This window comes from Zingiber officinale, chromosome 2A, assembly GCF_018446385.1.
Source record: "Zingiber officinale cultivar Zhangliang chromosome 2A, Zo_v1.1, whole genome shotgun sequence".
Classification (NCBI taxonomy): Eukaryota; Viridiplantae; Streptophyta; class Magnoliopsida; order Zingiberales; family Zingiberaceae; genus Zingiber; species Zingiber officinale.
The window spans coordinates 151324303-151347264 of record NC_055988.1 but is presented as its reverse complement, the minus strand read 5'-3'; the positions used below and the strand labels follow the sequence as shown (position 1 = coordinate 151347264).

General features: G+C 35.2%; 4 protein-coding genes across 5 annotated transcripts; 3 read left to right on the top strand and 1 right to left on the bottom strand.

The window, feature by feature from the left end:
* Nucleotides 1–2188: 2188 nt before the first annotated feature.
* Nucleotides 2189–5061, top strand: LOC122042714 (thioredoxin domain-containing protein 9 homolog). Its single transcript, XM_042602997.1, has 4 exons — nucleotides 2189–2344; nucleotides 2423–2695; nucleotides 4473–4631; nucleotides 4713–5061. The coding sequence occupies exons 1-4, from the start codon at nucleotides 2321–2323 to the stop codon at nucleotides 4890–4892; spliced, it is 636 nt and encodes a 211-aa protein (XP_042458931.1). The 5' UTR covers nucleotides 2189–2320; the 3' UTR covers nucleotides 4893–5061.
* Nucleotides 5062–8390: 3329 nt separating this feature from the next.
* LOC122042713 (AFG1-like ATPase) lies at nucleotides 8391–13587 on the top strand. Of its 2 annotated transcripts, none has more exons than XM_042602996.1 (15): nucleotides 8391–8569; nucleotides 9231–9543; nucleotides 9797–9885; nucleotides 9969–10069; nucleotides 10195–10317; nucleotides 10866–10935; nucleotides 11038–11124; nucleotides 11207–11272; nucleotides 11364–11456; nucleotides 11561–11617; nucleotides 11709–11837; nucleotides 11914–12004; nucleotides 12133–12221; nucleotides 13005–13198; nucleotides 13291–13587. In XM_042602996.1, the coding sequence occupies exons 2-15, from the start codon at nucleotides 9321–9323 to the stop codon at nucleotides 13391–13393; spliced, it is 1515 nt and encodes a 504-aa protein (XP_042458930.1). In that variant the 5' UTR covers nucleotides 8391–8569; nucleotides 9231–9320; the 3' UTR covers nucleotides 13394–13587. The 2 variants fall into 2 exon arrangements, with proteins under 2 accessions (XP_042458930.1, XP_042458929.1); XM_042602995.1 differs by having other exon boundaries at nucleotides 9136–9543.
* A 1801-nt stretch (nucleotides 13588–15388) lies between these two features.
* LOC122044134 (pentatricopeptide repeat-containing protein At1g80880, mitochondrial-like) lies at nucleotides 15389–18582 on the top strand. The gene is made up of 2 exons (XM_042604670.1): nucleotides 15389–15963; nucleotides 17137–18582. The coding sequence occupies exons 1-2, from the start codon at nucleotides 15389–15391 to the stop codon at nucleotides 18167–18169; spliced, it is 1608 nt and encodes a 535-aa protein (XP_042460604.1). The 3' UTR covers nucleotides 18170–18582.
* A 587-nt stretch (nucleotides 18583–19169) lies between these two features.
* On the bottom strand, nucleotides 19170–22519 carry LOC122042712 (photosynthetic NDH subunit of subcomplex B 1, chloroplastic-like). The gene is made up of 6 exons (XM_042602994.1): nucleotides 21885–22519; nucleotides 21608–21798; nucleotides 21250–21507; nucleotides 20673–20778; nucleotides 20507–20592; nucleotides 19170–19446 (listed from the first exon to the last, which is right to left on the bottom strand). Exons 1-6 carry the CDS (start codon nucleotides 22494–22496, stop codon nucleotides 19281–19283), a joined length of 1419 nt encoding a protein of 472 aa, XP_042458928.1. The 5' UTR covers nucleotides 22497–22519; the 3' UTR covers nucleotides 19170–19280.
* Nucleotides 22520–22962: the final 443 nt, after the last annotated feature.

The window sequence follows — 22962 nt, the reverse complement described above, 5'->3', positions numbered from 1 at the left end:
TCTACTTATTTATTTGTTCACAACAAATATTCTTGTGAAACAATATAAACCAACCATCAAGCATTGAAACTTCCAATGTGGGACTAAAATTTTCTTCACAATGGCGCTTCTTTCTTCTTCCCTCTCTTCTCCATTCACTAATTTTCAATAGAAAGTACTCGTAGCGGGTAATTCAGGAGTCCAACATCTTTTAATTACGTGTCTCAATTGGAAGAAAAATTCTTATAAATTCGTCATAACTGGGACTCGAATCGCAGGTACTTAGGTGACAACCTAAATTTCCTACCGCTGCATCATAGCCCCGGGGCAAATTAATCTACTATTTTGATCTTTTATGAGGAGGGCATTTTTTTTTATAGAATCAAAAAGATGACATCTCATTTTAAATTTTATCATCTCATTTTACGTACCATTATCTAACTATTTCTGCTATACCGTAACAATTACTATGTAATTATAGTATCTATTATTTCATAACTACTATAACTAAGTTATCACACAATTATAGTAATTACGGTTTTGTATTTCATACACTATAATAAAAAAATTAAGGTTAAAATTATTCAGAGCCTTCGATAAGGATTTAGACGACGTTTTTGAGTCTAAAACCTTATTGTTACGATTCCACCTTATATTTAATTGTAGATCTTTGAATAAGTTTCGATTTGATATATTGTATGTCCCGTGATTCAATCCAAATCAAAAATTATATCCTCTTAAATTTTAGGATTTAACATTCAGATTATAATTATCACACAGTTATATCAACAATAGTTTTATAATTGCTACAACATAAATATTAAACTCTAAATTTTGAGAAGTTATAACAAACCACAAAACACATAATTTATCAAATTGAAACTCATATAAGGATCTACAACTAATTACAATAACGACAATGTTTCAAGCTAAAAAAACTTCGTTTAAATTTTTTTTAGAGGCTCCGAAGATTTTTAGTATTAAAAAAATACCGTGTTGTATCAACTACAAAACCCTAAGGTTTTATAGCCATTATCACTATGCGACAACTCAGTTTTGTAATTGCTAAACATGTCCGATTGAGATGAGAGATAGAGTAATAATGAGAAGAATTTTGTAGTTGCTATAATTTTATGACAACTCTATTTCGTAACTATCATAACGGATCCAATTTAAATGAGAGATTAATAATGAAAAACTAGCGATCATGCACACACATTGTGTGAGCCATATCCCTTATACTAGGTGGGGCAATGCAGGGAGAGATATGAAAGAAGAAGAATTGACCTATAGAAAATAATTTTAATTTTTGAGTATTGCCTTTATTTTTTTTAGTGGGGCAAGACTAATATTTTTATAATTTTATATATCTCTAGGGGTACTTACAAAAAAATTAAGGTAGGACAACTGCCCCACCAAGGCTATACGTGGCTCTGTTAGTTATGTATGTAATATAATACATAAACGTGTGCGGGTAATATACTCCCCTTCATAAAAAATTAAGACCTATGCAATAGTACAATGCTAAGGTGACACTCGAGAATTATAATAACAAGCTATTGCAATAGACTTTTCCTTATAAAAATTTAATTTAATATCATACTTGATATTAGTAAAAAAATTAAGAAAAATATACTTTTTAACATTGTCCGCCCAGAGTATTTATAAAAGCTTTAGTGTTGTCAATTTTAAGATGTGAGACTAAAAAGAACTCTAGATTTCTAATTGATTAATGAGAAAAATTCTATGGAGCCTCGAACTCTATATTCTTGATTAATTAATAAAAAATATGAGGTGTTGCCATAATTGATTAATTAATAAAAAATATCTCCGAGACTATGGTATCACGATAGGACATCCAGGTTGTCACCCAGACTTGCGGTTTGAATCCCAAGTATGATGTATTTGTAAGAATTTTTTCTCGAAATGAGTGTCCGTAGAAATTATTAATAAATTTTAAAATTATTTTTAATGTAAAAAATATTAATCTAATTTTATTTTAAATTTTATTAAAATTAATTCGCAAAAGAGGTAGATTCTATATTCGTAATAAAGTAGGATAGTAAGATAATACGGAAATGGACTCTAAACGCACTCCTTAACTAGCAGTAAAAAAGGTGTACTTTTCAATTTTTTTTTTTAATTAAATAATTTTCTTTTCCTTTTTGCTTAACTAGTTTTGAGCATATGTTTTTTTACTCGAAATAAGAATCTAAAAACAAATTTAAGAAATTGAGATGCTTCAATTATTTAATCTGTGGAATGTGAAAAAACAGGATTCGCTCATTCGTTCCGATCGAAGCCGATCCGGAAGAATTAGGGTTCAGATTCGCGTTGCGTCATGAATGAAACGCTAGGGAAGCAGGTGAGCGGGTCACTCCGGCGCCAGATCTCTGTCTTTCTCCGCGCGTGAGTTTTTTTTTAGGGTTGTGGGCGATTGCAGATCATCGAGCAGCAATTGCTGACGGTGGCCAAGGCCGTCGAGGACAAGATCGATGAGGAGATCGCGGCGCTGGATCGGCTGGACCTCGACGACATCGAAGCGCTGCGGGAGCGCAGGCTGCAGCAGATGAAGAAGATGGCCGAGAAGCGCAGCCAGTGGGTCTCCCTCGGCCATGGCGAGTATTCTGAGATCTCCGAGAAGGACTTCTTCGCTGCCGTCAAGGCTAGTGACCGCGTCGTCTGCCATTTCTACCGCGATAACTGGCCTTGCAAGGTATATTCTCCTTCCTTTCCGTCGCAAAATTACAATTTGGGAGCTACAGGGAGACATGGTCGCTAGCACAACGTACCATTTGAAGAAAATTAATTGATTGCAATGAATAAGCATAATGATGATTTTGCTGGTTAAAATGATTTATTTTTAGATCTCCACATCTCTATGCTCTTTTCCTAGTTTGATGATTTCAAACTTTCTTGCAAATGCATTCCTATGAAACTGGAGCATGTGTTCCACTGAGCCTAATGGAATTATGAACGAGTCTAAAATGTTCATCTGTATAACCTGAGGGCTGCAAATCTTTGCTTTTTTGATGGAGTAGTTAAACTAGATCACCACTGAATATATCCTGATTTCTTAGCTATTAATATGAATATGATGATAAAGTAAGTATTATTCAAGTGGCCTTGCTAGTTTCGTGAGGAGCAGATTGCACGAGTCTATGGCCAGGTTAAATATGTGACTAGGTTTTTTAAGCTGGAGAGTCATCCTAAACTGCATTTTGTTTATTCCTGTTGTTAAAATGAACAATCTACCATCAATACCAGTAGATCAAGTTGATAGGGAAAAGGTCAACTGATGCATTTATGCTCTTAACACATCGTGTGTATGGGCAAACTGGATACGACTGGTTTTTCAACTTAAATCTAACACATGAACTGACTAAGCTTACTTGAGATATATATTACAGATAGGTAATTGGAATATAGGTACTCTTGCTTCAGGACTGTCCAAAAAGATGGGAAGAGCAAAGTCCATATAAAAGGAAAAAAAAAAGAAAAGAAAAACCTGCCTGAAAAATGGGCTGTACTTTAATGTAAGCACACTCACGATACTCGTAATCACTGTGTAGGAATATAAGAGTGACAATTTGTGTTATGCTGTGTTAATTGTGTCATAAGTTGAGTTATATGACATTAATAGTTTTTTTTTATGAAATAACTTAATTAGTAAGCATGTCATCCATTTATATATTTAAACCATTTTGTGTCACTTTTGAATTTTGTCTTGACTAATTGTGATTTAAGTTGAGTTAGGTTGTTATATTATTGATTTGTGTCTTGAACTACTGATTTATTTTCTTAATTCTTACCACATGATCTTTGAAAGTTTCACAAAAATTATGTACTTCTGAGTTCCTTTATGTGTTAATTTTAGCTACCTAGACATCTGAACATAGCACACTGTTTCATGAATTCACTGGCTTGTTCGGTTATCTGACTCGAATTACTTCTATCCTCAAATTTTGACTCGACAAGCTTTTTAGCTACGTTGCAACTTTTATTGTTTGTTTTTCCTGGAGTATTCACTTATGGATCTATTTCCATCAGCTTCTTTTCTCCAATTACCCTCATTAACCTACATAATGTGACCATCGACTTATTTGATCACATCATGCTATCTTGTATTTAATTTTTAAGAAACAGTTTGTTGTCCTGCTTCATGTCATCTAAAGTTTTTTTACAAAAAAAAAACATTATTTTATCCAATTTTACACAATTGGCTGTTTTTGTAGTTTTTAATGGCTAGTCAATTTTTTTATCTTTTCCCTCCAAAGCAATATTTTGTGGGTATGCAAATTATATCGTTGTATTTAAAGAAATACTACCTTGGTTTAACACAACCAAATTTTGAAAGAGTCTTAGATCCAATCTTTTGTCTGGATCGCTTAATATGTGTTTAAGGGGAAGATGGACCGATATTGGAGGAAATCTGTTCAAACTAGTGGTTCTTTTGATTTTGGAAATCACCTATTTCGATATGATTCTTGCAGGTAATGGACAAGCACCTGAGTATTCTCGCAAAGCAACACATAGAGTCACGCTTTATCAAAGTTCATGCCGAGAAAAGCCCGTTCCTAACCGAGAAGCTCAGAATTGTGGTATTACCAACCCTCGCTCTCGTAAAGAATGCCAAAGTCGAGGATTATGTGGTTAGTGGTGCAAAAATTTCATCATCTGGTGACCGGATGATCACTCGATTGTGCGAGTTTTCACGTGTTCGTGCATTGCAGGTAGGCTTCGATGATCTCGGAGGCACTGATGGCTTCAGCACAGAAGAGCTGGAGGAGAGATTAGCCAAGTCCCAAGTTATTGTCTTGGACGGCGAAGGGCCTTCTCATCCCTCGAAGTCCAGCAAAACTAAGAGAAGTATTCGCCAGGCAGAAACGGTCGACTCATCTGACTCGGATTAGTCTAAATATGCTTGAATGTTTTCACTATCAAACAGAATATGCAAACATTCGCATCAGTATCTCTTTATCGAAGTTATGTTCTTGTTCAACCATTGGCGAGACCAATTGATTCAAAAGTTTCATGTATTTTCAAGTCTTAGTTAATATTAAATTATTTTATTACTTTTTATTTGACTGAATTTTTTTTCTCTTTTTTTATATTTGCGTCTGAATTTTAAGAATATTACCATAAGTTACGTAATTCTGAAATGAAAAGAAATCGCGAGAGCTGGATGCTGAATTTCTCACAAAAAAGAAGAAAACAAAAAATAATCCCTACGAGTGGGATGGACTTTTTAAGATAAGGATGAGACATTACATATGAGGGTTCAATTATTATTTAAAACGTTAGGTCGTCCGTCACCCTCCAAAGATTACTCAAAAAAAAAAAAAAAAAAAAAAACTCTAAAAAATAAAGTAAAATTTAAGTATTATTTTGAGGACCGAATATCCTTATATTTCCTCATCACATGATTTTTATAATTATGTAATGTTTTTATATAAATATTTAAGTAAGCGTTAACGTCCAAATTTGACCAAAATAAGCGTCCAGCGACGCGCTTGTGTTCTCGAACGGGTCCAAAATTCTACAGAATAAAAAATTAATATTTATTTTTTTAAAAAAATACAAAATTAAAAGGATCGATTTTAATTTTCTAACCAATGTACAATTACTCAATTATCCTTCAATAAAAATTATTTTATTATTTTATCTCATTTAAATCACTCGTTTAAATTTTGAATCATAATCACTATAAAATCATAACTATTATACATATTATAAAAATTATGATTTTATAACTATTATAATCTGATTGTTAGATGAGTAAAATGGAATTCATGTTGTAATATTTATGATTTTATAGCAGACACAATGTGAATGATAGATGAACAGAGATAAATTCATATTGTAATAATTACAGTTTGATTGAATTCACGTTGTAGCAGTTATAAAACTATAACTATTATAACATGATTATTTTTGAATAGGTTAAGTATACGTTATAATAAATATGAAATTATAGTTATTACAGTATACCTCCAACCAATTTAGGATTTAGGTGGGAGATAATAATGCGAATAGTACTGAATATTATCGTAGGACAGTTGGATAATTGTACATGGCTAAATAATAGGTGAGGTACCCTTATATCCGAAGTATAATTTATAGAATCATGATCCTATACAGAATTAATTTGGGATCAGAATTTGATGGGTTAGGATTGTATGGTAGAATTTTTGATCCAATTTTAACTACCATTATTAACACCTAATAATATTTATATTTTCCTACTACCATAATAAAATAATATAAAATGTTCATCAATAATAATAATAATAATCACATTTAACTTCAAAAAAATTTACTTGCCTTATAAGATGATAAATTTTAAAGGTTAATAAAGCTAGCAACTGAAACTATTGAATCATATTATTCAAACACAAATAGAAATAATCTTCTAAAAATCCGTTGATTCTACAAATATCAAACAATAGACCTTAAAAAACTTATCAATTTGGGTAAAAGAAACAACAAAATATATTTGATAAAAATTAACTAAAAATAAATAAATAAATATTTAAATAGTCTCAAAAAGTTACTAACGGTGCAAAGATGAAAAAATAATAATAAAAAAATTAAAAAACTTTTGGATTTCTAAGATATTTTAAATGATATTTTTTTTATCTAAAATTAAATTATTAAAAATAAATTTTAAAATTAATTATATATTTTAGAAATGAGTTTCAATTTGATATATTATAAGTTAAGTAGTTCAATTTAAGTTAAAAGTCATAGTCTTTCAAAGTTTCTACCGATCCAATCTTACGGATTTTGCTCCGATTCTATTACAAAATCAATTTTGTATAATTCAAAAGCAATTATTACAATCCAAGATCATCGTATCATACGATCATATAATTTAGCATCATGATTTTACAAACTATGATTCCAAATTCGCTTTTTTGTTTTTAAATACCGCCGAGTTTTAAGACGGTTAGTTTGTCCTTAAAATATAATACTTTTATCGTTTTATTTATAATTTTGCTTGATAATTTAACAATATTAGTAATTGAAAAGTAAACTGATAAAAGTTTCCAAATAAAGAAACAATTTGCTAACGCAAATATTGTTAATTTTTTGTGCCAAAACAAAATTATTTCAAAATTTAGAACCAAAGTTCATAAAAGACTAAATTATTGATGTCGCATGCCACTCAAGTGGATTTATTAAAAACATACCTAATTAACACTAAATTCAATCCGCAAAGAAAAGAATGACGATAAGGTTCATCCTTAAAAATAAAGTCGAAGAACCGACTATTGTTTGGTTTGAATTACTTTGGGAGGAGGACTTTTAGTCTATCATGAAATTATATTTTATATAATAACATTATCAACAAGGAGTTTAACATGTTAATTATTATTTAATTGGAAACCACTTAAAATAATATATGATGCCAAGACTAAAAAATAAAGTTAAAAGAATTAAAAAATAATCCAATCACTTGGTTGGAAATTAATTAAATTTCAACCTCAAATTACTTTTTTTTGGTGATGTATAAAGACAACCAACTATGGGTGGATTCACTTTGTTGATCTTATCTTTTTAGAAAACCATCATAAAATATCTATTTTTATCCTATTTTTTATAATATTTTTATTAAATTAAAATAATTTTGACCAAACTAAAACAAATATTATAATATTCTATATATAATAATAATCTTCATGATGTATTTAGCTTAAAAATACTAACTATGTTAAAATAAGGGTATATTTAAGATTTTAAAAAAATGAGATTTTTTTACCATAAAAAAATAGAAGGTGCGCTTTGAATATTTGTTATCAAGGCTCAATTCTATATTTTTTATTTTCCAGGCGTGTTTTTGTAGAAAAAAGGCTAACCTCCAATTGCGCACTTTAGTTAAAGTAGATGATCCGTGTTCCGTGACACGTGTGCGAGTTTCTGCGGTGAGGACGCCGTGTTGGACCCGCAACAGCGGATCCTCCCGCCGCGGGACGCGACTCCACCACGCCGCTCCCAGCCGTAAGATCGCTGTCGCGTACGATCCTCAGCCTCGGCGCACGCGATCTCCAGTTCACATGATCCCGGAACAGAGGATGTTCTTTTCTCTCTCTGCAAACTTACTCTTCGCGCTGATTGGCCAGGGCCACGGCCCCACCACAGTCTCTCCGTCAATCCGCCGCGGTACGACGGTGAGTCCCTCAGTCCGATGCTTTGTGCTTCGTAACTTACTTGACAGTAATCGTGGCCTTTTCTTAATTGGCCATCGCTCAACAATCTCGCGGGACCCGCGGGAGGTAAGACTCGGGTAAACGTGCCAGTAATTGGGACGATACCAACAGGAGATTACGGCAGCTCGTGGTGGGCCCCGTTGCCAACATGGGCAGTGCGTGTCATCGAATTCTGAAAATAAAAACTAATCGGTCTCTCTCTCACTCTCTCTGTTCCTTTTTTATCGGCGACGGAGATCGGGAAAGCTGGAGGCGAAGGCAGAGGAGTAGCTTACGGCGACGGCGCAATCCACTTCGATTATCGTTCCATAGGCCCTGGAGTTCTTCCATTTTGCGGAATTACTTTTTCTATCTGATTCCAGGTTTCCTGGAGGATTAAGGTTAGGGCTTGCTTCGATGGTTTGTTTACTCGTATTGATTGGCAAACATGTCGCCGGAGCAATTAGTGTATTATGCTTCTGGAAACTGATTACGGTTGGCTTTTTGGTGCCGTTTCGTTCTTTTTTATTTTAGAATTGTCGCAGTTGTTTTCTACCATTTGCATGTCCAATGAAGTTTTTTTTTCCTAAAATGAATTTTCTTTCTTTGATGTTTATTTGTGCGGTAGAATGACCTTCCTTTCCCTCTTTTGTGAATTTATTTTGGAAATTTTTGGGTTCTAAGATATTTTTGATCGGACCGTGTTAAAGTTTATTGAGATTGTGATCATTGGTACTCGAGGTGAAAAGGTCAGAAATTATGTGGATCTAAAATAGGCATGAATTTTGGTTTCATTTTGATATGATTCTGGTGATTGTGCTGATAGTTGAACCCATTTCTGCAATCTCATTGTCATTGTTTTATTATTATTATTACCTCTTTGGGTGTTATCTTCATGGCTTTTCATAAAGTTCGATGTTCCATTTTGCTTTTTCATCCAAGTTTCATTGTATCCTCCTCTTTACAGCAAAAGGAGGGATCTTCTCGTTCTAGTGTGTCTAAATTTGTTGTTGCAAATCGCATGATTCCGTAAGGGCATCATCATTCATGCTTCTGCCACAGGAAGGAAGATTTCACGCCGTCAAAGCCTCATCCGCTTAACTCTAGCACTTCTTTTTAACTACCTATAGTTTCCATAGCTGTCATACATCGATGATGAGATCGTTTGGTAGAGCTCTTGGGCAAGTTCATGGTTTATCCCGACTTCTTCGGAGAGAGATTTTGCACGCAGGAATTGGAAAAAATGGGAAATTGTTGGTTATTTGTAATCCTGTTGCTGAGTTGAGGAGGGTTTCTTGCAGCAGAGAAATGAATAGTTTGGACCACAGTATGATGCTTTCCAAGCTTATGTCAACCACGGCATACGACTCTGGAGGTTCTCTTTTTTGCCTTATCATTCCTTCCTCTTTTTCTCTCCTAATTGATCTTTGTCCTTGACTTCTAGTAGAGAGATCAAATAACAATATTTTCTCCAATTTGCTAATACTTTGTAGTTTAATAGTATCTCTCAGATCTTTTACATGTGTGATCTACCATCTATGCAGCTATGAGCAACCAAGAGACTATCCCTATAAGTGCAAGAGACATATATTCTCTGTTTTGACATGTATTAATTGTGTTAATCACAGTGATTCCAGATACCGGAGGAGCTGGCCCTTTGCTGGAGTATGAAAGACGAATTGCCTCAGGGGAACTTGTTGATGGAGACAGTTTTCAGGTATATCTGCTAATCACAGGTATCTGATTTCTATCTGTTTTACTTCTTTTGAATTTAATTTCTGATTTGATGTGTATTTTTAGGTGGACACAGTTCTAGCACTGCAAAGACTCTATGGTGAGCTTGTTGATCACGAAGAAAGTTGTCAGTTGGATAGATATACTGCATCTAGGAAATCGACTAGGTAATACTTGAGCTTGTTAACGTTGTGCTTGAATCATATTTTCGAATCTGTTTCTCTTGAAGTTTTAGTTAGTTTCTCCAATCTCGTCTCCTATGAATTAGTTAATGGTTCTGGGTTTCTTGCAGGAGTAGGTGGTTGTGGTCCCGTTTCATTCCAAATTCTTCTTATTCGCCGGTCAGAGGTCTATACATGTATGGAGGGGTAGGCACGGGAAAAACAATGCTTATGGACTTGTTTTATGATCAACTGTGAGTGTTCTGGAGATTTCAATCCTTGTTGTTTTAATGAATTACATTCTGATGCTTATTGGTGTGATTGGTATCGGATCTTTACTAAATTAGGTTAAAACTGTCAATTGAATGATAGTGACAAGAGCAGGAAGGCTTAACTGTAATTTTATGCTAACAAAATGAATATTCTGAGTATAATAATGTTTTTTTACTGATAATAATTCAAATTGGCCATAAAACACATTGAATTTAGCTGACATTTTTCGTATGGAGATAATTCATTCAATTTGGGATTACTGTCAGATGGATTTTGTTTGGATATTTTTTGCACACAAGAAATAATTTTTAATATGTTCTTAAATTCCTTCAACTAGCGGGTATTTGAGATTTCCTCTTTGAAGATCTTGTCTAAATTATAGTCACTATAAGATGCTTTTCCTATGCAAGTAAACACCAGTTTATTTCTATCAGATGAAAAATATTACAAAACACTCTTATCATAATTTTGCAACTAGTGATGCACACCTTTAATCGATCTTTTCTGACTCTTGTTTGATCTTCTGCAGGCCATCTAATTGGAGAAAAAAGCGGATTCATTTCTATGATTTTATGTTAAATGTACATAGCCGCTTGCAGGTGAGCTGATTCTCTATAAAGTTCAAATGCTAATCAAATGAGCTTTATAAACAATTTCCCTCTTAATGGTTTATATTCTCTGCCTAAAATAACATACTGTAGATGCACAAAGGAGTAGCAGATCCACTAGAGGTTGTTGCAGGAGAGATATCAGACGATTCGATTCTATTATGTCTTGATGAATTTATGGTACGCTCATCCTTACTGCAACATATTTCTCTAGCCACTCTTGCTTTTGTGGCTCAATTAGTCTTGATTGTGTCAATAACAGGTAACTGATGTGGCTGATGCTCTTATACTAAATCGACTTTTTCGACATTTGTTCAACAAAGGAACTGTATGCACTCTGATCTTTCTTGAACAAATTTTCCTGGTAGATTAAAGCAGAAACAACCTTTGACCTGAGTCTCTTTACTGACTTTCTTTAGGTTCTTGTCTCTACTTCAAATCGTGCTCCCGATCGCCTGTATGAAGGTGGTTTGCAGAGGGATCTTTTTTTACCATTTATTGAAACATTGAAGGTATTGATCCTATAGATGTGCATAATATATTAACCTTATAGGTTTCTTTCTAGCATTAGTGTATACGAACCCCGCTGCTTATTTTGGTGGAAATTTTGTGACAGGAAAGGTGTGTTGATCACGCTATTGGTTCCTCAACAGACTACCGGAAATTGGGTTCTGTAAGTTTAGCACACTCTTCAGTAATATGCACTCCATGTTTTCTTTTGTTCAACAACTTCCACTTATAAAAATACAATTACTTCCGTGCAGGCTGAGACAGGCTTCTATTTTATCGGAAAGGGGTACCCTGGTCTTGTCAAACAGAAGTTCCATCATTTGATTGGAAATGAGATACCAGGGCCCCAAGTCGTGGAAGTTGTAATGGGCAGAAAATTGCAGGTACATTTTACAACATAAATTTTCTGAATTAGTACTATCCTTTATAGTTTCTAGCTCTCATTTTTCGCCTATAAAGGTCCCATTAGGCGCTAATGGATGTGCATACTTTCCATTTGAAGACCTATGCGATAGACCTTTAGGGGCAGCAGACTACTTTGGTCTATTCAGTAAGATGTTTTTCTTTTATTTTGTAGAAAAAATTGAAATCCTTTTATTGCCTTGCTTCGACGATCAGTCATGTTTCCATGTTGTTCTATAACTGATCTTTACATTCTAACCCTCTCATTCACTGCAGAAAATTTCCATACACTTGCTCTGGAAGGTGTACCAAAATTTGGGATCCACAACAGGACAGCAGCATACCGCTTTGTCACGCTGGTTGATGTATGTCCTAGACTTTGTGAAGCCATTATGATATCCAAGTTAAAGAGCTACTCCTTGATTGCTTATGCTAATGCATGGTTCACATTACATAATTGGTTATGAACTAATTGATATTCAATTGGTTGGTTTAAGGTTATCAATAAATAAGATTTGTCTAAGTAACTTTGTTCTTTTTGTCCAAATCACTTCCTCTTTTCTTTGAGGATCGGGATTTATTTGATCATATAGATCACATAGTTTGGGCGCCTAGAATTTGGTGGCCCCTTGGGCCAATCTATTTGAACCCTACTGGGTCAAATCACGAAGATGATGATCCTCAAGAGCACAAGGAGTTCTCGAAGAGGGGAACCATGTAGTACTGGACACTAGATAGAGATTTTTCAAAGAAGGTTTTTTTCCTATTAACAACCTCATGTTGTATTGATCTTCTCTTTTATAACAGTAGGTGAAAGGAAAATTTCTTGGCCTCATTCTTCTTCGGCCAATTATATTGTTCTTTCTCATGATTTTAATGCATATTATTAGATAAATGACTCGTTTTAGAAGCCAAATATCTCAACTATGCTACATATTTTGCAGTAGGTATTGCTTTGGCTTTCACCTTTTCTGTTTCTGTTGTCAGATTTCTTCATTTACTTTCATTGATCTTTTCACCAGTTCTTGTGTTTGAATTCCTGTCGACAAAACATTTTAGCAATTTGAGTTGTTCCCTTGACAAAGTTTGGATGAACATTTTGAGCAATTCACTCCTCCAATCTCATGCTTAAAGTTGTTCTCCAACAGGTGATGTATGAAAACAAGGCTAGACTACTATGCACAGCTGAAGCAGATCCAGTTGAACTATTTGAAAGCATTGTGACCATCAGCGACGCGCAGAAGATCTCCCCAAGAACATCTTCACGGTCGCTGAAGAAAGATGATCTAGACCTCTGTGTCGACAACGAGCTAGGATTCGCGAAGGACCGCACCATTAGTAGGTAAAGCATGCCCCTAGAGTAATCAATTATGAGAGGAGATTGAAGATATCAACATCAGACCCTAACGACATTCTGGACTCTTTTTCTTTCAGATTGACAGAGATGAACAGCAAGGAGTATCTAGAGCAACATGATGCCAAGTTGCAGGAGAAGGCCTCTCAAGAAATGCAACTGAACGCCTCCATTGGACATTGATGTTGTCTATAAATTCAGCATTAAATGGGAGATAAAATAAATGTCATTTGAGTGGATCAGAAAACTAGAATCCCTCCTAGAAAAGGAAAAATAAGAGGAAAAGCATAGCCTTAAACCCTGTTCATTGAGGCTGGAAAATTGAGAGTAATGTTGTTTTAGTGGATGATAAAATAATTTACTAGTTTTTCTGTGTTTCTTCCCTGTTCAAGCTCACAAACTAAGATCAACCCTAACTCACATTAGCACCCTCAGTAGGTTTCACTCCCACTCGAATCGAGCTTGATTGCATGCGAGCTAGATTTTCTGTTGCCCTAGCTGAAGATCATATTCACAAATCTTGGGTGAATTAAGGGTCGTTCGTATCATTTTAGGGTTTAGGCATTTCATTAGAAACACATAGTTTGATGCAAGCTCATTTTATAAAAAGAAATGATGAATAATAATGTTCATTTTTGGAAATTCCTAGTACGCTGAAAAGAGAAATATCTTTTTAGTAAAAAAAATTCCATAATTTACTCTCCCAGCTTAGTAAATTTTATTTTTATCCTTTTATATATCAAAATTTTAAACAATTATTTTCAAATACCCTTTCTTTTTATCTTTATCATCATCACATCAGTCATACAAAATTGTCACATCACTACATCAGTCATACAAAATTGTTTGATGAACTTCGAATTACTTCAAATTAAAAATAATATATTTTTAAAAACCTCTTTAATATATTTATGTTTAGATAAATTTTATAATATAAATTAAGAATAGTGAATTAAATTGATAGTACATCTTTAATTTTTTACTCAATCCATTCAAATCAAATTTAGATAGGACTACATAAATATCTTAAAGAGGTTTTCAAACATACATTGATTTTGACTTGAAATGATTTAAAATTGTATAAGTCCATTGGTTGATAGGCTTAAAATTTTTGAATCACTTTGAATCAAAATTAATGAATGTCTAAAAGTCTCCTTAATATATTTATGTTAAAAGTCTCCTTAATGTATTTATGTTATTAGATTTGAATTTTATAGTTTAAATTAAGAATAGTGAATTAAATTAAGAGCACATTTTAATTTTTTTATTTTACTCATTCAAAAAATTATTGTTCTCAATTTACACTATCGAATTCAGATATGAGCATATAAATATATCAAGTTGATTTTCAAAAATAAATTGATTAACAGTTTCATCCGAAATTAATTAATGGACCTATACCATTTGAAAATTTAAAATTTTGATATTTTTCAAATCAAAAGTCTTATAAACCTGTTTGATGACTTTGGTTAGTGAGTATCCTTATCCTATGTCTTATAATAAATTTGTTAGAAATTATATTGAGTCTTTACTAATTAAAAATTTACTGTTCTCAATTTATGCTATCGAATTAAGATTTGAGACATAAATACATTAAGAAAATTTTTAGGAGTATATTAATTTTAATTTAAAGTGATTTGAAGTTCTCTAGATTTACCATTAAGTTTCGATCCAAAATAGATTTAGAGAAAAAGAGTAATGATATTTTGGGAATATACTATGCGAATTGAGTATTTTGAAAGGATGAATAATACTGCCCGTAAAAGGTCATACACCAATCTTGGACATCTCACATGATATTTTATGTCGGCTTTGTAATCAATCCTTGTCAATTTTTACAAACTAACCAACTCGACGACAATTAAAAAAAAAAACATGATGGATAATAGTGAAATTTTGCTCACATGGCTAGCAAATTACCGAAAAATATTTATAGGAATTTTCTTTTGGTAAATTTAAATTAGGAAATGTTCATCTTTTTCATGTACTTGATATTGTCTCGCTGTAGTTAGTTATGTGTTTATTGATTAAAAATCTATTTAAAATTCAGGATAATTTAATTAATCAAATCCGATTTTTTTTTGATAGAATAAATACATTTGGGCCATTCTTGAGCCCCAAGATGGCCCAATTAAAGCCTCAATCTTTATAGCACCCTGGCTGAGATCCTTCTCTTTCATGGCGCTTGCGGTGAACCTAAGCCGCCGCTCACCTCAACTCTGTGCCTTCCTCCGTCTCTGCCCCTGCCGCCCTCTCTCTTCTACTGCTTCCCGTTCTTCTCCACTGCTCGTCTTTTCTTCTCACCGCATCTACTCACCCACTAATTCTTTTCTTCAAGCCTCTCCTTTTTCGTCGCTGTCCTCGGCCGCCAGCGACTTTGAAACCGACTCCGACGAGCCCTGCGACCCCGTGGACGAATCCGATTTCGTCGGGTTTCTCCAGCTCCTCACCCAAGCCAAATCTCTGTCTTCGTCTCGGAAGGAGGCCAGCGCCTTCCTGGCCTCCGCATCGAGTGTTGTGCCGACCAGGGGTTTGCTCTGCAAGGCCCTATGGGAGCTGAGGGATGACTGCGAGTTGGCCTTGCTCGCTTTCCGGTGGGCGGAGGAGTGCGTTGGGGATTGCCGATGGGCGTGGCATCTCGTGATTTGGATCATGGGGAGGCAGCGGCGGTTCGATTTGGCCTGGCACCTGGTGCTGAAGATGCATCGGCAGTCGGTGCTCTCGCAGCGAGCGATGGTGATCATGATGGAAAGGTGCGAACTTCACACTCATTTGCCATCCATATATCCAGTTTCCAAGTGTTATGCACTTAGTCTTCCTGATGAATGCAAATTTTTGCAAACAAGATGAAGGATGCTATTAGGGTTTATACAAATCTGAAGAACAAATTCGGATAGCGAAATGATCTTAGATAACTTACTGTCGTATGACTATTTTCTTCCTTCCTGTTACCTTTTAACAAGCATAGGATCCCCTTAGAAACATAAAAAAATAGAATATGGTGATACTGAAAATTTGATAGTTGCTTTCTGATTTACAAAATTTCCTAATGAGAAAGAACATGGAAAATGGAAATGCAAGAAAGAAATGGAGTTGGCTTTCTAAAACGTGATATTTCGGTCTCCTTGTTTCTTGCTAGATATTTAATGTATGTAATGTTGAACAATAAAGAAGAAATGAGTGTGATATTTCGGTCTCCTTGTTTCTTGCTAGATATTTAATGTATGTAATGTTGAACAATAAAGAAGAAATGAGTGTTTTATGTAGAGAAGTTTTGAAAGGTATCATAATATCGAATCAGCCTTGTCCATGCTGCATCACAAACTTTTCCTTTTTGCATAACAAGATTGTCGTTGTATCCAAATATCCTTTACTTCGAGATCAGTCCCCTATTTTTCTCATAATGCTTGTTATATCAAGATCACTCTAATTAGCTTATTCTATGTACTGAATATGCACTCGAGTGATCAAACAATGAATGTGTGTGCTTCTATTCTTTTAGTTAGTTTTTTAGAGGGAAGGATTAAGTCATTTATACTTAAAGTTGAGTTCTCTGATACCTCCTCTTTTCTTATGTCAAGCTTGGACACTCACTTTCTGTGTCAACACTTGAAGCCCCAATTGATTACATGTAAAAATCTTTAGAAATAGACGTCTTGAACACTTGGATATAGACCGATAAGATATAATACTCAAGTCTGAGTATCATAGGTTGGGTTTACAATCATTATAGTCACACTTTCCTTGCTATCATTACAAGGACATATCTTATGTTGTGATTAATTGTTGATTTGTCCTCTCTCCTCAACTTCTATTTACCCTAGTTTGTCATAGAGAAAGCTTTGAGCTCCTTGATGTCATACTCTCTTCTTTGTGATGATTTGTTCTTTTCATGTCTGAGTTGCGGGAAATTTAAAATCTTTTAGGTATATAGCTGCAGATGAAGCCAAGAAAGCAATAAAAGTTTTTCACGTCATGGAGAAGTTCAAAGTTAAAGCAGATTATGCAGCCTTTAGTGCCCTTCTTCATGCCCTTTGTAAGAACAAGTATGTTGAGGAGGCTGAGGAACTTATACTTGTAAACCGGAAATATTTTCCTCTTACATGTGAAAGTTTCAACATAGTGCTAGGTGGATGGTGTAAGGTCATATGCGATCTGCTTGAAGCTAAGAGAGTTTGGAGAGAAATGTCAAGTTATTGTGTCACCCCAAATGGCACTTCTTATTCACATATGATATGGTGTTTCTCAAAAGTCGGTAATCTTTTTGATTCACTAAGATGGTACGATGAAATGAAGAAGAGAGGATGGACTCCTGACCTTACCATCTACAATTCTCTTATCTATGTTCTAACAAGAGAAAGTTGTTTGAGGGATGCAAACAATATTTTTGAAAAGATAATACAAGCAGGCTTGCATCCAAATGTAGAAACATACAATTCTATGATATTGCCTTTGTGTGAAACATCGAAACTGGAGGAAGCACGAATGGTAATAGAAGATATGAAGGTAAAAGGTATTTCTCCAACTATTGATACATATCATGCTTTCGCTAAGGCAGAGGACACTGAAGGATCCATGCAACTGCTAAAGAGAATGAAGGATGTTGATTGTGGTCCTAACAGTCTCACATTTTTTCTGTTATTGGATAAGTTTTTCAGATTGGGCGACTCTGGAAGTGCATTGAAAGTATGGACCGAGATGAAGAGATATAATGCCATTCCTGATGCTACACATTATATGACAATCATAGAAGGTTTGGTGAAGCATGGATGGATTCCAAAAGCTCTTGAATTCTACAATGAAATGAAATTTAAGGGGTTTCCAGCCGATCCTAAGCTCGAGAAGTTTTTCATGTCCTTCATATCAGCTCACAAAAACCACTGGGGAAGTAGGGGCAAGGAATTTATCTATCCTCTGCGTGGTGGACATTTTACTAGCACAGGAAAGGGATCTCTCTAACCAATGTCACTATCCCTCAAGATTTTTTCCTGATGCTGCTCTTCTAGAGCCATATGATAATGCTGAATTTATTGGAACAAAGACGAACCATAGCGCACAGGGAATGTGTTATCGCAGGTGGTGTCTCATGCAACATCACTTACAGATGCAAGTCTCCAACATCAGACAGATCGACCTAATTGTTTGTCTTGAGTAGCTACCCAAGGTTAAAAAAATGTTCCTTACTCTTAATCAGCTGAGTTTTATGTCTTGGTGCTTTACACTGTCGAGCTTTATAGTTTCTCGGGTATAAGAAGATAAAAGAAAAAAGTACTACATCATGAGAGCCAATTTTTCAGATGATTGCAAGTGATTGTTGCACAACAAACTTTCTATTAACATCTCCTTTCATTCAACCGAAAAGGAGTTGAATATCTCAGGACTTGACATTCCGTTGCCATGATGAATTCACGGTATGGACAATATAGATTATGAAACTAGATTACACACCATGGCCTCAAAACTTAACAGGTGATGTCTTGCATCTTATTGTTCTTCTTTTGTCATCCACAAAGCTGAAACCATAACATACATTCTAAAATGTTTGGTCCTTAGCAAAGTCCTGTACAAGGAAACAGATCTAAACTCTCGAAGCTAAAATCTTGGTAGCATTCTATTGCACCTTTAGCTATAATATATGTATTAGATTTCTGTTTTGTGTAAGGAAAATTTGGTAACTCAATTGATAGAATCGAAGTTCATGGGCAACTACACATCAAAGTGAGTTCATAGCAAGCACACGAGACCATTAAAATAATGTTACAATTGTTAGATGATTCAAAGCTATGTTCACTTTGAAACTTGAAGGTAACAAGTGGTTGTATGCATCAAAACTATTTCTTTTCCCCCTGGGTTTCTGTTAACAATGCATTCATATTCCTCCACCTTTAACTTTGTGACAAGAATTTTGTATCATAATTAAAATTATGAAGAGAGTATGATGTTACAAGAAACAACTTTCTTATACAAAGAAAAGGGCAAAAATTAGTAAAAGAACCATAATTAATATATATTATATACACACACAAACACAATCTCCAATGTGATCAAAAGGGTTCTGCTCTTCTGTTTTCTATGCAAAAACTTTAGAGCCTTCAAAAATTCCCACTGCGTTCTTCACAGACTCAACATCAATGTCTATTAGCTTTCCTGTGCTTGATGCAATGATTGAACACCTCTTTTCTCGGGCATTAGGAACAAAGGTGTTTGCTTTTTCTTCAGAAGAAAACAATGCAATACTGAAAAAAAAACATCTCAACTATCACAAACAAAAGAATGATATGTTTGTTATTAACCACTTACGAATCAAATAAAGTGGAGCTAGAATATTGAGGGAGATGGGAAATTTAGATAAAGACTTTTTTTTTTTTTGACTGTACAAGGTTTATTAGTAAAGAGATTATTTTGCTGATCTCTTTCATCCTATATCTTTTCCAATCCATCATGGTATCTTACTGGACATAAACTTCAAACAATGCCTAACAAAATATCAAAAATAGTACCAGAGCCAAAATTCTCAAACACATCAATCCTCTTCTTCCTTTAGTTTATCTTACGGCAAACATTTTCGTATATTTCCTTTACGGCACCCTCTTCTTCCCTGATACTTTCTATACCAAACACATCAACCCTCCCATGGAGCCTCTATATAAAACAATGCCTATGCGCTATAACTCATGATATATGTCATGCAAACTTTATATGCATTCAGTATCATCAGTTTATGGAGGTATTAAGGAATGATTAAAGTGATTGTTGTCTAATTCATAACCAATTCTGCCTTGATCCTTTCCAGCTTCATGTATTACCATATTAAAATTCCTAATTGCTTTCGCATGATGTGATTTTTCTCTATTCTTGTCCATTGTTTTTATGTAACTGCTAAAGTACTGCTTGTGTTAACTATGAACTCTGAACAATGCTGAACAAATCATCAAGAATATTATTCTTTCCACAAGTTCCCACAAAATTAAGTATAATTGATCTAAATAGTTAGTAAATGCAATTTTGTTATTGTTTTTTCAGAAAGATATATAAAGGAAGCCCTTGAGCCTCCATCCCCCAATAACTTATAATTTTTGTAAGACATTGAAATTGTTGTAATATAATTTCAAAGTGTCTTGTATTCCAAAGGTTCAACTAACTGGGGCTCTGACTATATGAATCTTAACTCACCAATTAGCTTATATTGCTAGTAGTGCCATAATTATCCTTCACACACCTTTTACTTAAATCACAACTTAAAGGCCTAGATAACCAAATAAAAGGATTTATCACATAGAGTTGAGAAGAAATGACCTCGGTTTGTTGCGAGCATTAGCAAGTTGCAGGGCAGCAGTGTTTGTGGCAATTACTCCGATTGCATCATCAACGAGAGCTGCTAGCTAAGGATGCAATTGCAAAGCAAATTAGTACTGAATGCACTTGAAATATAGAAGAGGATAAGTAATTAGATTTAGTATACCTGGCCAGGAGTGGTAATGAAGAGGATATGTGTGTCATCTCCGACCACTTCCTCTACATCCTCCCTCACTTTCTCATGTGGGATGACAAAGAGAGGCTTCACACCCCTGTTTCCACAAGCTAATAAGATGTATCTAATTTGAAATCAATTCTTGAAGATTTGATATCCATGAGAATAGGACACAGAATTCTAATTCACTTTCCAAGAGTAAGTATTCTTCTGCAGACCATTAAGAACAAGTACTGTATGAATTACAGTGAACTAAATTTTCTATGCAAAGTAAGGATACATTACCACCATCACAAAGGGAACTATAAGATTATATATTGGCTTGACTTCTTTATTCATGAGTTGAAAATCACCCATCTTATGTTTATTGATCTAGTAGTTAAAGTATGCGCATGAGTTAACATCTAGTAAAGCGTCATTCATGTCTAGATTATAGATTTTACATGATGGCAGTAATGTCATCCATGTATACTTTGTTCTTGACTGTTTCTTCCACTTGACTGAGCTTATTGTAGATAGCATGGTTTCACTATATAAACTTGTATCTCTACAAAGGAGTTCTGCATACCTCAAACCTTTTACTATTTCAGCCCAAACTTGGATCGGCAACAAGCTATCACTGTCCCCCTTGGATCTCATTGAAGCCACAGAATCTGTTTTAATGCCATGAATGACAACAAATCCCCCCTTTCGAACTCCGACTTCACTGTATTTTTCTTCCACATAGGCCCTGAGCTTCTTTGAGATGGACACTCTGAGAGGAGACACTGGGTGCCTTGGCACACTGCGAAATGGTCTCCCTAACCATTCCTCCATTTCATCGTACCTGAAACACCACAAGTATCACAAATGAGCAATCCACAACAACAAAAGATTTTTTTGTTTGTTTGTTTAGAATTGAGGCATCAATGGTGTGGTTGCCTCACATGTGGTATCCACGTTCGGAGAGGTTCATGGTTGGAGAAGTGAAGGTCTCTGTGAGCAGCAGGCCTGCGCCTGCTGCATTGACATTAGGGTACACGTAGCTTACTTTGTCTCGAGCAGATGTCATGAACAGGAATGCGGCATGGCCAAGTCCAGCAAGCTTGGTCGACAAGATCAAATCATAGTATCGATTCTGTCAACAAATTCGTAAAAAGCTAGTGAGATTTCTGCTGTCATTCCATTTCAAGGATCATGTGTTTTTTCCCCTTTCATTTGTACCTTTAACAGACCGATCATGTTGACGTACTCCGCCGGCTCCGGGAAATCTTCGTCGGGGTCATACACATTCGCCCACCTCACATTCTTGTTCACCTCGTACACCTGCTTCCCCCTGGGCGAGGCAACGACGTCGATCTGCACGCCGGGGTACCTATCCTTGATGAGCTGGATCACGGGGAAGAAGAGGAGGTTCTCGTAGACTCCGCCGGAGATGACGCAACAGCAGAGGCGCACGTCGCCGCGGATCTTGGAGGCGAGCGAGGCGAGCTCGACGTTGAATCCCATGGGAAACTTGAGGAAGCCGTAGGGGTTGGAGGGGTTGTCGGGAGGGCGAGGGTCCTCCTCCTGCTTTCCGTCGGCGAAGAGGGATCCGTACTCGATGTCGGGGTCCTCTCCGTAGTCGAAGGGGTCGAGCCAAGGGTTCTTCTTCTTCTTCGCGGCGGCGGCGACGAATCGGAGCCGTCCTCGCTGAGGATGGTACGCCGAGGAAGGGGATAGAGCATGGGTGTGGATTGGGGAAGGGAATGCGTGGGAGATGGGGGAAGGGGAGTTTGGGAGGAGGTGAAGCGAAGCCATGGCCATGGCTCTGCTCTGTTCTGATTTCTGCTTCATGGTTTTGTGGTTGAGACTGGACGGCTGAGATTTAAGTGTGTGGATGAGGGAGAGATAAAGTGATCTTATTTCTTCTTTATTTATTTTTCTAAATTTGTATTTTTTTTCTCCTTAAAAACTACAAATGATTAGATATTAATTAAATTGTAAACTCACTCATGTTCTCCAAGTTTCTTTTTATTAATTTGTAAACTCTCAAAATTTAGATATAATTTGATAAATTGTAAAATGTTCACCACTTGACGTCTAGTAATAATTACCTTTGGTTAATGATGATTAAGCAAGGGATTAAAGAATTATATTAATTACTTTATAATTACTAGTTAATTATTACATGGAATCCTAATTCCAATTCATGTCGAGCTTTGCCCAAACTAAAAAAGAGAATTTGAGAATATCTAGAATTGTATCGTCTAATGGTGTAAAAGAAAACCGGTTAAATCGAAGATCATCATAAGACACGGAG